General features: G+C 39.4%; 3 protein-coding genes across 3 annotated transcripts; 1 reads left to right on the top strand and 2 right to left on the bottom strand.

Moving 5' to 3' along the window:
• Nucleotides 1-277: 277 nt before the first annotated feature.
• garem (GRB2 associated, regulator of MAPK1) lies at nt 278-7,690 on the bottom strand. Its single transcript, XM_084033114.1, has 6 exons — nt 7,335-7,690; nt 5,970-6,110; nt 5,694-5,824; nt 3,418-4,620; nt 2,444-2,598; nt 278-2,287 (listed from the first exon to the last, which is right to left on the bottom strand). Exons 1-6 carry the CDS (start codon nt 7,453-7,455, stop codon nt 1,426-1,428), a joined length of 2,613 nt encoding a protein of 870 aa, XP_083889240.1. The 5' UTR covers nt 7,456-7,690; the 3' UTR covers nt 278-1,425.
• Nucleotides 7,691-8,288: 598 nt separating this feature from the next.
• Nucleotides 8,289-13,142, top strand: ncf2 (neutrophil cytosolic factor 2). Its single transcript, XM_084033304.1, has 15 exons — nt 8,289-8,514; nt 8,724-8,806; nt 8,989-9,097; nt 9,406-9,540; nt 9,953-10,060; nt 10,201-10,260; nt 10,481-10,524; nt 10,680-10,821; nt 10,928-10,993; nt 11,215-11,269; nt 11,378-11,421; nt 11,551-11,699; nt 11,784-11,895; nt 12,131-12,248; nt 12,353-13,142. Exons 1-15 carry the CDS (start codon nt 8,341-8,343, stop codon nt 12,433-12,435), a joined length of 1,482 nt encoding a protein of 493 aa, XP_083889430.1. The 5' UTR covers nt 8,289-8,340; the 3' UTR covers nt 12,436-13,142.
• Nucleotides 12,839-16,366, bottom strand: dph2 (diphthamide biosynthesis 2). Its single transcript, XM_084033305.1, has 7 exons — nt 16,259-16,366; nt 15,659-15,824; nt 15,412-15,524; nt 14,873-15,093; nt 13,830-14,513; nt 13,184-13,360; nt 12,839-12,977 (listed from the first exon to the last, which is right to left on the bottom strand). Exons 2-7 carry the CDS (start codon nt 15,806-15,808, stop codon nt 12,850-12,852), a joined length of 1,473 nt encoding a protein of 490 aa, XP_083889431.1. The 5' UTR covers nt 15,809-15,824; nt 16,259-16,366; the 3' UTR covers nt 12,839-12,849.
• Between the last annotated feature and the right edge of the window lie 283 nt (nt 16,367-16,649).

The following is a 16,649-nucleotide window of genomic DNA, read 5'->3' as shown; positions in this document are numbered from 1 at the left end:
AAAATGTTAAGCCAAAGTGAAATACTATGTCTTTTAAGGGCTATGGATTAAGGCGCAGAGAAGCTATCTTTTACTTATTTCTAGCATTAGAGCAGTCTCATAATACATACAATGAGAACGAAGGAGAAGTACCATTTAGTTTGGAAAAAGTGTGTAGTGCTTACAGAGAACTCTCTACGTACACTTTTCTTTTACAGGTTTATATTCAATTAACTTAACTGCGATTCATTAGGTGGAAATCTACCAAAGTGCATGATGCATAATTTGTATTTTTTACGTAGAACGTCATGGTCCATTGTCTCTGTTGTTTATTTCCATGTTAGTTTTAGAGTAAGGACATCATTTTGTTAGACTTCACTCTGTCTTTATGCTACAGATAATCTCAAGGTATTTGTTTAGCAGAGATGTTTAAAGTCAAAGCAAGTAGCGATATAGATATAATCAACTTTAGATTAAAAAGGCATAAAGTAAAAATATGGCCTTGCATAAGTAGAGTTGACAAATCTGCCATCTTGTTGCACACGAGAAACCATCATAATGATTAGATTTGGCTGACTGAGCATAGTTCTGTATTCGAATATCACACCAAGAATGCAGATGTGATTTTTTGCTGGCCAACACTCGGTTTACACGCAACACTTTATCTCCTAAAACTAGACAGGAAACCAACACCATCACCTGATAACAGGCTGATGTACAGACAGCTGCCTCTGTTTAAAAAAGGACATTTTATCCATTTAAATTGTAAGATCAAATCATACTTAGTAACATCACAGCATTTTCTTCATCCGTATGATACCACAGGCTCAAAGATCATTGCATCATACTCCTGCTTTTTGGAAAGATTTTGACCTGGACCTCATGAAAACATTGCGTATGTTATATGCCACTAATTGCATATACATAATTACAAGTTTGGGATACAAACTTTTCAAATTCAACCAAAAGTTCCAATTGTGTATCACCTCCAAAATGTTTTAAAATAGTTTTTTTATATGTTAAATAACCAACATATTACATCGTTAATCATATGGTTTTGTGGTCTTTTAGAAATCCTGGAAATAGCCTGTGATTCATGATGTGATATTCCACTTTGGGAACAGAATGGTAGCGTCCTCATTAAGAAAATATCTTAATCATATTTTGTCACATCATTTTCATTAAGTGTTGCCTCAAATTGGAATTGTAGGATGAAAAAGTACCAAGTAGCTGACATGAAAATGCCTTCATGAAAGTGCAAAATGATTCCATTCAGTTAGTTAATAGCAGTCACAGACTTTAAGGCTGGGAAACATTACCCAACTATCTTCACCACAATATAGTAACAAAGGAATAAATTCATATTATACAAAAAGAAACTGTGGTGTGCATAGCATATATACTGAAGGCATGACTCTTTATAACAGGATGTAGTGTCATATACTGTTATATCTTGGGTCTCCACCCAGTTATGAACTGCATGAGTTTCTTTACCTGCAGTTTGCTTAGCTGGAAGTCCTCTGACAAAATCTCCTCCGTGAGCTGCAGGAGTAAATTCCCATCAATCTTCTCAGACACAAAAAGAGCAACAATGTCATCTGGCAGGCCAATGAACCTTAGAGATTTAGACACCTCTTCAATAGAAAGACCAGCCAGACAGGACGGGGGTTGCCACTGTGCAGGGGGGGGAACGGATGGACAGTTAGGAGTTAATGAGTTAGAGATGGAATCCAGCTCTTTTGTGCACTGCTCATGTTGAGTAGGTGAGCAGTTTGAAGTTTCCTGCTCACTGTCACAGACTGATCCAGGCGCTAAATCCGTGCTCTTCTTTATAGCATTTGCTTTTGGTGTTCTCGGTGGTAAGATGGGGCAAGAGAGGCTCTGCTTAGTGTTAGATTCTTCGATCGGCTTGTCCCTGTACATTTCGGAATTGTAACTTGAAGATTTGGTGCAGAACTGCTTCAGAGAAGCTTTCTGCGACATGAAGTCCTTACTACTGTGTGCGTGCTCTCGTCCATCGAAGTCAACCAGGCTGGATGTGCAGGTTTTTGGGGTGCTCAGAGATCTCTTTCTGGGGTAACTGTAGTAACTTCGGCAGCCAGCTGGTAGAAATTCCTCCATGCTGTGTGATTCCGCTCCACTGAAGTTATTTGGCCAAGACAACCTGGAGGACATCCCATCAGAAGGCAGGCTACAACTGGGCAACGTGGCATTTGGCTCAGTGCTGTTGGATTTACCCCAGGTACAGGGGTAGCACACGTGGCTTTGCTCTTGTGGGTCGGCAGTCTCTTGCTCAGATGCTCCACTACTGAGAAAAAAGTATAAAATTAATTTATGGTATAAGGGCTACCCTCGTGTAGAACTCATCACATGATTTCAAAACATTTATTTTTCAAAGAAAACATAGTCTCTTGCTTTCTTTCTTAATTGAATTGGGTACAATTGGTGTCAAATGTTTGCTTACATGTTGTGGAGACCAGAAGAATAATAGGAGAGCGTTGGACTTGGAGATCGAGTCTCTTGCTGCCTTGGCTTAGACAGGATGGGCAGCGATGGCATTTGTTTCAAACTCCGTGGCGGAATAGGTGGGGCGTTCAAAAGACGGCATTCTTCCTTCACCTAGAAAAGAAATGAACTGACTTTGAAACTCTGTAAAATGTAAGGTGTTAGACAGCTTAAAAAGGTATAATAATCCTTTAAGATTTCCATGAAATCAAACCACATTGTTGATTACTATTTATGGTCTGCATTATGTCTATAATAGCCATTCAAGTATTTAAACTCATTTGTCTCTGTAGTTTTTATTGGTAGTGGCACAGTTCATCATTCCCACACTGGATTCAAATGCTTATCTTAGTACAAGGCATATAAAAGGAAAGCGATGAATGCATTAAATCCAGGGCATCCTTATCTTATTCATAGCACCTCACTCTTTGCCATTCACACTCTTTAAACCGTGTCAGAGCTGTATTTACATTACAAAGGGAAGATCCTACAGCGGCTAGCAGACTGGCAAAAGACAGGGTGACTTATATTGTGAAGCAGCCCCAGGTACCGCACTATATTTGTCACCACAGTTTATGTTGATCTTTCATCAAATATTCCTCTACTAAACAGTACATTCCGGCATTGTTTTCATCAGAGGGTCATTTTTCATTTTTGCAACAGAGGTGTGGAACAAGAAGAAACGTCTAAGAACTGTTTGATGAAGAGAAGCAGGCTACAGACTGCACTCCTTAAACTCAGAAAGTTAAATAACTTTTTTGTGCTCGTCTGTTGGAAAACTAGTTGTGCTGTACATAACATGAATTCAGAATTGCAATTGCAATTATTTTTGAATTACTTCTTTATTAAAAGCACCGTTACCACAGTAACCAAGGGAATAACTGAATCAATCAACCCAGGATTATAACTTTCAACATGAAGGATTATACTCACAGCTTCAGACTTAGGTGGAACTGGTGGTGGACTCAGAGATGCATCTGAACTGGGTGTTGCACCGAGAGGACAAGTGACTGGATACGACAGGGCTGCTGTTGGACCACAGCCGTTGTTGATGCCTCGAATTCCCTCACTTAAAGAAGGTTTTGAGGTCTGACCTCTCAACTGATCCAACCACAGCTCCTCGTAGGGAACGTCCGACTTGTTGATGGATGGTTGTTGGCTTGTGCTTTCCATCAGTTCAGGGAAATAATGTTCACTTTCTCCTGAGTCTGAAGGGATGCTATCGGAGGGCAGAAGGGCCCATTCCCCACCTAGGGTCATACAGCCCTGCAAGTTGACCTCGCTGTTCCCATGGAGGTTGCTGCCGTACACACACACAGACAGTCGGTGGAAGGACTGGGTGAGCTCATCACGGGCATAAGTTAAAGAGCTGGGAATCTGCATGTGGCTGGGACAACCGTTGGAGGTGTTGCTGCCTCCGCTGCTTCCACTGCAGCTGCCATTCCCACTGCTTTTCTTAGGGCTTTTACCATCATCGTTCCAGTCGGTCCGCACATCCCGGACGGCACGGGAATAGTCGTCTATGTCAAACTGGTCCTGGCAGAAGGAGAACCAGCGATGTACCATCGTGTCGAGCCACAGCTCTCCTTGCAGCAGTTCCTCTGGAATAATGAATCTCGGCATGGCCATATGAAAGGGGAAGTGGATGGGGATAATCTTGTTGCTTCGCAGAATGCAGCACACAACCACCGTCTTTGTCTGAATGTTGACCAATTTGTAGCGATGACCCTCGCGGATTAGGTGGATGTCATGTTGGTTGCGGGGTGGACTGCTCGGTACTGTGACATTGACAGGGAGGCGGGTTTTCTCCACGATGTTACGGATGATGTGCTCGCCGTCCTGCATCTGAAGCTCCAGTGGACTGCAGGTGCTGAACCTGCCTTTGCACTGGAAAGGCAGGCTGATGCTCTCATTGGTGCGATGGTTCATGCAGATCAAGCAGGGCATCTTGCCTCGACCGATCTTACTGATGGAGTTAAGCTTTCCAATCTTCTTAAAGATTGTGTTGAATCTCGATTTTTCTTTGGAGGTCTTGGCATATAGGATCTCAGCCTGGCCCATTAATGTCAGTTCATCACCGGTGCTTAGTGTAATGTTGTAAACTTCGGTATCTTCATTGCATTCCCCTGAAGCCATCTGTGGAAACATGACATAAAGCCTTGGTATTGAGGAAATTAAGGAAAGGATTTTACCATGTCTTACGATTTTGATACATTTTTAAGTAAAATCCATGTCAGTAAACATTAGTTTAGTGCATCAACAATTGCTTTACCTGTATTGCCTCTTGCATGCAACAATAAAAATAATTATTAAAAAAAAATTGCTTTCTGTATAGATTATGTCACTTTTTAAACATACTATGGCTACGTTCACACCGCAGTTACAAGTGACCTGAATCTGATTTTTTCGCTCATATGTGACCCATATCTGATTTGCTTTTGACAATGTGAACAGCACAAGTCGCATTGAATCTGACATTTTCCAATCAGATTCAGGCCACATTTAAATGTGGTACTGAATCAGATACTTATCGGATTTTTTTTAATGCGACCGCAGTCTGAACAGCCAGGTCGCATTTAATGCGACTTTGACGTCATTCTGACCCGCGCTGCACTGTTTTGTAAATGAATGACAAATAAAGTTGATTGAAAAGCGGGCGGGAGCCAAAACAAACATGGAGGACATTAAAATGTGAATTTTCTTTCTCCTCTTCCTCCTTCGTGCAATCACCCGCTCACAAATTTGCCGGCTGCCGCCACACACTGTTTTTAGCATGAAGCCATACAGTCCCACGTTACCGGTTGCCGTTGCCATGTTCGCTTCCGTAAACACCACTGTGGCGTGATGTCATCAATGATCAACTGCGCATGCGGGTCACTTCAGGAGCGTGAGCTGTTCACACAGCAATCCGTAGACAGGCCGCATTTAAAGAGGTAATGTGAACAGCCAAACAAAAAATCGGATTTGAGCCATAAATCGGAATTGTGCATTAAGACCTGCGGTGTGAACGTAGCCTAAGTGAAGTCACATTTTCAAGAAACATACCAAAAATAATTGAATATGCCTGTTAAAAGCAGGATATCTAGTCTTAACTGAAAATCTTAATCTATGAAATGCCCCTGATGTCAAGTATTGATAGAAAAATATATTCATTTCAATTAACAATACTGAATTCAAGCATTATAATCTATTCAACTAATTACATGTACCTTAACATTGAAAGTGATCTCTTCCATGACGTATACCCTTTCAGGGAATGCTTTGGCCACCTCCTCCACGCTGTTGAAGTACTGCACGGGCTCCTTGACATCTCTGTCCTGCTCCAGTAGTTTAAACTGACCTGAAGTAGGAAAAGACATATCAATGCAACTGATGGGGTCAAGTAATAAATTGTACTTTTCAGGGCAAGAATCTACAAAAAGAAATGTTAGGGAATGTGTCATGCAAATTCAAGAGCAGCATGCATGCATGCAGAGGTAGCTCACCTTCATAGTGTACTGGGATTTCTATTTTGGGCCCAATGACATAGTGTCCCTCCTCCAGACTGTGAGCGGTAATAGTCGTCCACTGACGGCAGGAATGAATCAAGAGGTAGTCATTGTCTCTGAGCCCTTCAACTAACTGACCTGCAGAATGAAAACAACAAGAAATATTGTAAAAAAAAAAAAAAAAATCAATCACACAATGTACACTAAATGTATTTAAAAGAATAACATCTGATGTACTTGCTGCCGTGTTTTCTTAATACTCATAAAACAACAACAACTGCGATGTCACATGGTGCGTCATGAAATATCCCAAATTGGTCTAGATTTTGTGATACATGTAGTCATTGTGTTTCAACTTTTATTGTATCAATTAGCCTGGCGATGTACACAGTGGTGTCTACACTGGTCATGGTAGCAAAATTCATTTAAATTGTCCATGGTTAAATTTGTTTTATATTACTCCAAAAAAATTATAAATCCATGAATTACACAAATGACACCACCTGTGAGCCTCACAGGCTGTTCCACTCAAACCAAGGCCATTACTCAGCAGACTGAAATCACTATCCTCCATGGACAATGACAGATGCCTTGACCTATACTTCTCTAAAAAGCAAGCACGTCAATTTAAAAGCACAGCAGAATGTGACAGAAATGGGAAGAAGAGAACAAATAATAGTTATTACACAACTGTCCAAACAGCTGTTGTTTAGATCATTTCCTTTAACCACAACACAGTAATATGTGATTTTGTTCTACCTTCACGTAAGTTTACTGTATTAAAGGCATCTTTTATTCTACCCAGAGTAAGGCCAAAGATGAGTTTTGAGCCTTGATTGAGCAATAAAGTTGACTCATGCTGGTACACTTTTAACTTTGCTCTCACACTGCCATTATTGTCTTTCTAAAATTGGCATCGCGCTGCACATGTGCCTTTACAGTACAATGCTATGCACACATTTGCAATCGAGCCACTGTGTTGCACAATTAACAGTCTTCCGGTGCCTCAGTGTGTTGTCCCTAATATGAAATACTGTTGCTATTACTACTATACAAGTTGCTTATTCCAACTTACTTACTGCCTTAACTTACGATATGGCAGCAGAGAGGTTACATGGCATAACACTGATTAACTTAGCAAACGCAATTATTTGGAGGTTTACAAATAGTGACAAAAAGCGAATTTAACCTTGTTATGTTAATTCGACACTTGTGTTAAGAATTGATACGATACGCTGACAAAATGAGCCGCAAACAAAGTTGTCTTGCAAACAGTTCAACTTACGTTAGTTTACCTTAGCTGCTAACTAGCAATTTAGCAGCTAGCAAAAGAAAACGTAGTAGTGACAGCAAGTTACTAACCGTTATCCAGCTTGGCAATTTGAGGCAACCTATAAGCACTGACAAGTTGATCTAATGGCAAGGACGTCGTGCTCCATGTAACGTCTTTTAAGTTGTTGTACAACATTGATCCGAGGTCCATTTTGCTAACTTACATTAGCCAACTGGAGAGCTAGCTAGCAATGTGTAAACACGGTCACAAAAGGCTTACACTAAGCTAACCAACTGAATAATATATAAACTCTCCATTTACAGCTTTATGTTTGGCACGTTTGTTTTGAAGCGTCGCATATTTCCCTTTTCATTTGCCTACGTATCATTTAGGTCCGTTGTGTCATTTTGTAGCAGAGACATGTTTGTTTAGCTCGCAGCGGATGCATCAGGTCAACCGCTCCAGTTAACCAGATGAATAACGGAAGTACGTTTTTATTGTATTTTAAAGTAAAAGCATTATTTACATTGGGGCACAAAATACAGCAAACAAGGGCGAACAACACAAAACACGGTTCTTTCTTTCACGGTGATTCATTGTTTCATTGCTTTAGATTATAGAGAAACACTCTTCGTGGTATTTGTGAGGTCATTGGCTGTTCATTAACAATAGTTTTACCGGAAATTGTACTTTTTCACTGCTTCTAACTCTAAAATAAAACTCCACATTGTGTTCCAGATGTAAGCCGTGTAGATAAAGATGATAAACACACTTTTTTTGGCTCCTCCTAAAACAGAGACTTATTTCTCATAAATGGGGTAATAATTTCCTTCAAAAGAAAATGATTGCCCCATTTATGATGTACAAACTGTTAGGACATGTTATGAAAGTAGGCTACTATGAAAAACACCAGACAAGATAAATGCCAGTCAATCAGATGGATGGGGGGAAAAAAAACAACCAAAAGACTTCAGTGGCGGTGTGGATATAAATGTACCAACAATGACACTGTCATCACTTCCTGATCTAGCCGGTACAAATCAGACGAGCTTCCTTAATTTGGTCTATAGCTCAGTGTACTCCTATCCAGCCACCATGTCTTTTCTGGAAACTCTGCGGCAGTGGGACGAGGCTATAAATTGTTTTGACAAACAGGATCTGTCGGAGGCAATAAGGATTTTCCTGGCTATCTCAGAACCAAACTCCAAAATTTATTTTGACATTGGTTGTCTCCATCTTCTGAACCAAGACCTGGATGCTGCTGAAAAGGTGTGTGACCTTTTGTGAGCCAAAAGATTACACACAAATATCTATGTTTCATTGAAAAATTAAATCAAGTTTGGGTGTACTTGATAAAGCTGAGATGAAAGGCTTTGATATTTTTAGGGTCTGAAGATGCAAGTCACAGAGAAAGAAGAAGTGCAGTTTACCATTTCTCTTTTCTAGAGGAAGTTACCATGTTTTCTACTGTTTTTCAGGCGTTTGATTGCAGCATAGGCAAGGATGAGCATTTGGCTGTTGCCTTCTTTCAAAGAGGACTGACGTTTTACCTAAAGAAAAGGCAAGACACACCAGTCATCTCAATACAATGGACACAATATTTAACATTGTTATTTTAAAAATACTGAAGACAGCATGCTTTATTATCATTTGATAATAGTGACACGTATTATTTATTCATGTTTACAGTTGTTGTGATTTATTTCATGCAAAAGTTATTAACTGGATTATTTATATTCAAAGGTATGAGGAGAGTTTAGCTGATTTCCAGAATGCCTTCAAAGCACTAAGAGGAAACCCACTGATTGATTACAAAGCTCTTGGCCTCGGATACAAATTATATGCATGTGAGGTAAGTATTCAAAAGCTTCCAATCATTTTTATATGTTCTTGTAACGCCTCCTTGTTGTGTAAGTTGTAAATGATTAGACTATTCTTCTCTATTTTGTCTACTACTGTCAAATAGTTTAGAGAGTACTTTCATTTTCTAATCGGTGCTAATGGATAATTTGATGTTTAAACCCATGACTCCACACTAGTTTGTCTGTGTTCATTTGACACCGTTGATGAAGCCATTCTTCCAAAGTGCAATTTGACACAATTCCACTGCTTAATCAGATGGGGAAAATACTTATACAATATGAATGTTTCCTGCCACAGGTACTCATCAATATGGCTCTGGCTGAGGCTCAGCTGGGAAACTGGAAAAAGGCCCATGAACACCTTGTGAAGGCTCTCAACTACAAGACAGATGCCAAGCTCAATATCATTGATAAAGCTCTGGATTCCACTCTGGTTCGTTAACATACAGTAACCATTATAAAAACAAAACAAAGTCCCCACCCATTACAAAATCATCACATTTGAGCTACCAATATCAAAGTTTTGTATTTTGTCCAAGTGGTTAAAACAAGCCCAGCTCATTAACTTTCTGGGGGAGATGGCAACTCTTCAGAGCAACATGATGCACCCGCCTCACACATCAGATCATGCTTTTTAATGAAGCATTGCTTCACATCCACCTGCCACTGACCACTTAGCCCAATTTCATCCGGTGTATTTGCAAATAAATATACATGAATTCAAGACTGATCAGTGAAGGGCATATGTTTGTGTCACATTGGTGTGGCTAAAAGTGATGCCGTTTATTAAAATGTCCTTTCATGTCAAAATTTGTGTTATAATTTCCCTTATAATGCTATTTCAGAAACAGAAACTATTCAAACCAGTCCAGTTCCCTTCAAAAGTGCTATTTAAACCAAATAAGCACTATGTTGCTGAGCTGGAGAAGAAGGACTACCTGGGCAAAGCAAAGGTAATACTTTATCTTATATTTGACATACCTTTGCATCCATAACAGTTGGAACTACAACAGTGTCATATCAACTATTCAATTAAACTTACAGCTCCTCTAATTCGCTAAAATAACATGCATTCTTTTCTTTCTACCTTCAGGTTGTTTCCTCAGTTGTTCCTCAGGATGCTTTCTCTGGATTTGCCCCATTACAGCCACAGGTGAAATATGGGCTTTTCTTTAGCTATACAAACATTAAAAACGACAATACAATATGATGAGAAAGACATTAAAGTTGTTATGTTACATTATGCCAAAATATCTATATGGAAGTTAAAATGAAAAATAAAAACACAATGAATTGCTGCACCGACGCAGCGACATTTGAAACGGTTTCCAGCTGTACTGACTGGATGCTTTGTGTTTCTGTTCATCCGACAGGTTGAAGATGGTCCAACTTCTCCAAGAGAACGTGAGGTTCTGAGGTACAAGTCACCTTCATTTCACCCTTGTTGCAGAGGAAATTGATTACAGATAACTTTGATACTTAAGACTTTGTGATAGATGGCGGATGGATACAAATGGAAAATGTGTAGGACTGCCAGCAGGTCTCTTGATGCCATGCCTTCTGTCTTCACAGGGCTTTAGAAGGAGAACCCCACACTGTCCTGTTTGAGTTCATTCCTGAGACCAGCGATGAGTTGGCTGTAGTCCCGGGCAATATTGTGTTTGTACTGCAGAAGGGTGCCGACAACTGGGCATCTGTGATCTTCAATGAAAGAGTAAGGTCACCACACAACCTGTATACCTAGATTTTTAGCTTTTGTGAAATATGTAACCATTATTCATGTCATATTATTCACTACATCATTGTCATGTGAATTATAGAGAGGACTTGTTCCTTACAATTACCTGGAACGTTTGGAGATCTCCTTGGCATCGAAACAGAATGAGGTGAGGAATTACATGAGTATATCTTGATGTGTAGATTCTTAGTGTTTTTTGAAGAAATGTACATCATCAATTGTCTGTTTTTTAGATTTGTAATCTCAGCATAGCAACGTGGCACTTAGTGCAAATGTATTTGTTTAAGTTTTGTAGCACACAATTACAGCCTCATTTACTTTCTTCTGTATTTTGCATGACTTTATTGGGATGGTATCAATTATGGACAGGGAATACCTGAGCCTCCAAGTGGAGAACCACCGGCCCGACCCGAAAGGAAACCAGGTAACTTATCTGACACAGTGATTAAGCAAGCTTTAATAACCACGGGCTCCATTCTCTGATTCGTGTTAAATATCATTGCCTTTGATCATCTCATTCTCTGTTTTTAAGACATGACTCCTAGCGGCAAGGGCAGCAAAGACACACCACCAGAGGTATGTCGAGTCAAATCCTTGAAGAGTTCTGCTTATGAATAGGATAAGTATCAATGTATCTAAGGTTACCTTTGCTTTTGATTCCTCTAATGATTTAAATCCAGCAATGTGTCCTTTGATTAATGCCAGGTTGAACAGTCTACCGACAACTCATATATTGTCAAAGTCCATTTCACATTCACCTTTGCTGTCTTGCTACCACCTGGGTCTCCCTATGCAGTACTGATTGAGACGATCAGTCAGAAACTGGATCGCCCAGCTGATGCAATCACTTTGAGGTAAGGTGCACATTTTAAGAAAACCTTCCAGTTTAATTGCTTTGCCCATTAGACTACCCAATTCAATGATGTTTTCCACCTCAGTTTAACCTCCGAGGTAACGGAAGAAAGTGTGATCACCGCCAGCACCGATATGGAAAGTGTGTGGAGTCGTGCCAGCGACGCACGCATCGATTTGTGGTGCAACATTAAAGAGGTCAGTAAGTCATGGTCCTGAAGTACCACTTTTCTGAAAGAGTTCTTTGATATTTTTATATATTAATCCGTGTATTTGTTATAGGAGTACTTTATACTCCATGTTAGTACTCTGTTGTTTATGGTCTAAATTATCTTCCTGGATTCAGCAAGTGCACATGAATCATGGAGCAAGTACTTTCATTTCAGCTTATCGTGAAATTGAGATGATTATTTGTGCATTTTTGTGTTTTTAGCAAACTGATGAAAAGCCACAGAGTGAGAAAATCTTGGTGGCGCTTCATTCTTACCAATCGTCAAATCCTGAGGATCTCGACTTTAATGAAGGCGATACGATCACAATAATATCTAGAGGTGAGACATAATTCGTTTGGTCATACAGATATGAAATTATATTTTAAATACTTTGATTTATCCAAGAAATATGATTCTAATTCATGATTCTTCTTTTTCTTTAGTTAACCAAGATTGGTGGGAAGGGCAGTGTAATGGGAATACTGGGATATTTCCTGTGTCCTTTGTGGAAGATGTCGGCCAGTAATTTAAATAGATAAACAAACAGAAAAGATCCTAATGCCAGTAATACAATAAAAGTAAAAAGAAATATAAAATAAAATAGTCTTAAGCAGAAAAGGAACCATTTTAGTATCAACTACATTTGATTAATCAGGACCTGCATATTTTTCATTGATGTAACTTTTAAATAAATTAAATAAATTCCTTTATTCACAGTGATCATGAGAACTTTGGACAAGTGTGACAAGATGTTTGGACAAAATCATAGGTTAAATTGTGTGATGCAGTAATGCAATACTAAAAAACAATATCTGACATTGATTATATGAAAACGTATAATTTTACTTACAGTTTCTCGTGATTAAAAATAATATACATATATGTGCAGGTCTGGTTAAATAATCTGTGAGTGGTAATCTTGTGAGTTACTGGTGAGTCGTCATGGAGACATTCCTTCCTCTTCATAGGCAATAGCTATACCTCTCCTGCCCTCTACTGCCTTCACCACAGGTGTCTCGCCCAACTTCTGCTCTAAGCCTCGCCAGCTTCGTTCGCCCAGGAAAGATGCTGAAATGACAAAGCACAAATGTACAGTGTAACGCAAGACATGTATAAGACTGTAACAAATGTACTGGTAAATAAATTATGTTTTTGTTGCTTACTCACATACACACAATGCAACAATTATTGTATGTGTGCAGAATACTACAATAAAGTTATGGATGGAATGGACCGGCATCTTATATGCAGCAGACTTAGTATTGATCTCATACCAGCTGAGTTTGCTACAGTCAGTGTCTGGTTCCTGAGGACCACGGAGGAGCCGAAGGAAGACACTGCAGGCACACTGCTCATGAGATTCTGGTTTCGCAGAGCTCCTGTGATTAAAGACACATCAGTCTCCTCGCTGTCCTCATGCTGATCAGGCAAAGGCACATGACTCTGTCCACCTGGTGAAAGTTTGAGATAAAAAAAAGAGTAAATTAGATGTAGCTATAGCCTTTACTAGGCTACTGGTGATGAAAATATTATATTTCACTTTTTTATTTATTAAAAATACACAACTTTGGCATTAATACCTCCAAATGTAGAAAATAGTTGGTGTAGATTATTTCAACATTTATAACTAAAGGAGGAAAAGCATACAAATTTAAGATGGCATTATAATAATCAATATAATAATGGACATATTAGACATATTGCACATATTAGAAAGGGAATTAGAAATTTACACATCTGTGGAAAACATCTGTTTTTGTAATAAAACCCACACAAAAGGCGGAACTTTAGTAATTAAATAGGAAAACTTTACACAATACATAAATATATATATATATATATATGACATTTAATCATACTATTTTCCTAATGGAGGAAGTCGCTATAAGAATTTCTGATGTGATTAAATCCCAATCTAACCTGGCAGGAGATGCCGAAAGTCGGTGACATATTCCTCTGACCACTCCCTCTTCTTGTTGCAGGCCACCTCCATCTCAAACGGCGTTACCACAGGTTTATAGAATTCACTCGAGTCCAGCAGCGAGTTCTCAGGACACGCAACTAACACAAAAATGTCAATTTCAAGAAAGTTTGCTAGTTTGGGTACGTTCAGTTTCCCCATGGCAAACATATAGCTCTTCTTGCCAGCTCTTCGGATGGTCTCCTTCAACTGCTCGATGATGCTGAGGTAGTCGGCCACCCCGAGGGTGCCAACTAGGATGCCAACTACATTGGCGTCTTTGGCCCTTTCTATAGAGTAATATCGCTTCATCAGTACACGGTTGATGCTTACCGACTCAGTCCTCCCCGTCATTTTTACCGGGTCAAAGGAACAAAATGAGCAGCGGTTCCAAGTCATCATGAAGTTCCTCAGCGTTGCGTCCTCTTGGCCGACATAGAACATGCTATAATCCTTGATGCTTAACCCACTCTTCAAGGAGATCTGCCTTCCAAACTGAACAATAACCTGGTTGTCGTCTCGCTCCAATCCATCATGATGTTGTCTGTTAATCCGGCCGTGACTGTAACAGTGCTCCCCTTCAACAAGAAGTTCTGAGACCACAAGGTTTGGATACTCTGGTGAGAGCAGTTTGCTCAGATCATCTGAAAAAAATAAAAAAAATATGATGTATTCAGTCACTGAAAGCAAATCAAATCTTTATTAAGCTAAGATGTGGACAGGCAAGATTCAAATGCTCACTAACTGTGGAAAATATGACTTGTTAGAGACTGGAATATATATTTTTGGAATACAGATAGGGTTCAGGCAAGTACAATTAAATAAAATTGTCAATAGGTTGTGCTATTCAGATTCATCGTAAAGCTATTTTCATGAAAAAGTGCACATGATTTGAAAGACGGCTGGTTAAATAAACATGAACACTCAATATAATGGCATACACATCCTCTCTTTCATACATTAGATAACAGAGCATAAAGTAGGGCTTTGTAGAATAGCTTACTTATGGCATGAACATAGTTGACGTCATAGAGGATGATGACGTGGCTCTGTGTGTCAGGGTGGAGTTCTCTGAATGCAGAAGAGCACTTCTCAAGGTCCACCGGTCTTCGCTCAAAGACGTACATCAACGGCAGCCTTTTAGACGGGCTGAGGCAGGTGCTGCCGTAGTGCACGATGCAGTCCGCTCCTACGTGTTCTGCAGCGACCTCGTCCACGCAGCAACTGCTCAAGAGAAGTCAACGCCAATTAGGGATGCACACAACAATAACACCTTCAGGCAGTAGTCAATCAAAATATGTGCTAAAACTCACAGTGGAGCAGCAAATTAAATCATGAAAACTGTCAATAGCTTATTATTTTCAGTTAGTATCAAAACTTAGAAAAACACATTTTTTCAGATACACCAGTAAAGGTAACACTGGCCACTTACTTTTCACCTCACTTTCCATGAATACAATAAGTATTAATTAATAAATAGCATACATGCAATGTCTTATTAACCGAGTAAGACTTTACTCAGTTAAACCTGGTGTGTGTTACCTGCCATAGGACGTATCTCCCAAAATGAATGGCTTGGCATTGCTGTTTCTCTCAATCTCCACTGCTACTGCAATTGAATCCACCAGCAGCTCATCAGGAAACTGCAGCGCAACCTGTGCACATGAAAAAATAAACCTCATATTAAATGGCTTACAAATACCCATATGGTCCTTTTATACTTGTATATACAAATATATTTACATGTTATATTTACATGACAAAATAAAATAATAAAAAAACGAGTCACCTTTCCAAATTGATGCTCAGTGATGAAGTCGCAGGTCTTCTTGATCTCATACAACTCTTCCAGTTTGTCCAGAGGGGTATTAGTCTTCACTGTGACGTCGACCACACGCTGAAGTACGGTTTCCGAGCTGCTGCTGAACGCGTCAGCCATTCTCGCACAGGAAACCCTGTCAAACAATCATATTTCAGGATATCAGTAATTCCCAAAGCATCCAAACTATTAACTATAGAACCAACTTTTCCGAAATGCTTCATGGTTTATTAAGCCTGCGAAAAATACGTCTAATTAACTAAATTCGAGTAGTTGAGTAATTAGTCAACCCACTGTCAATATCGTTGCATTTGGGCATAGCTTAATCTATAGCACTTGCCTAAATGAAGCACCAACGTAGACAGTAACTTCACAGCATCGTCAAATGGACGTTATAGTATTTTAATACTTCAGATAGCGACACATATCGGGTCAGATGGACCATCCTTCCCTAAAGTTACCTGCTAGCTAATAGCACTAGCACTATGTGATTCCGTCTGCTAGCTGGTCTTTGTTTTAAATGAGTCATTACAACAAACTACCATTTACACCGCATGAATGCACACTTACAGGTCTGTGTTTTGTGGGTAGTTATTGAAGGATAACCGGTTCTTTGACAGCTACACACGTGTCGGCAGGAAAGTATATGTAAGTGTAACGCAGTTCACTATGACAAGCACTTCCGGGTCTTACGTTTTTCAGAATAAAAGCGAGAACACGCTGATATTGAAGTGCCAAATCAGCTGTTCATTTTCATGACACCATCAAAAACTATTACGATCACTGCTAAAACTGACATATACAGATCACCGAGTTGAAATACATATATATATATATAAATCACAGATTATAGGACACAGGAAGGTCAATATAATACAATTGACTTGAAACAAAGAGGAGACTGTAAATCAACATGTTTAAGTAAGAACTATAATGCAGAGCAGAGTAAGTGCAAGTTCCT

This window comes from Eutrigla gurnardus (assembly GCF_963514095.1).
Source record: "Eutrigla gurnardus genome assembly, chromosome: 18".
In the NCBI taxonomy this organism is placed as follows: domain Eukaryota; kingdom Metazoa; phylum Chordata; class Actinopteri; order Perciformes; family Triglidae; genus Eutrigla; species Eutrigla gurnardus.
The sequence above is the reverse complement of the archived record's forward strand: the minus strand, read 5'-3'. Positions and strand labels throughout refer to the sequence as shown.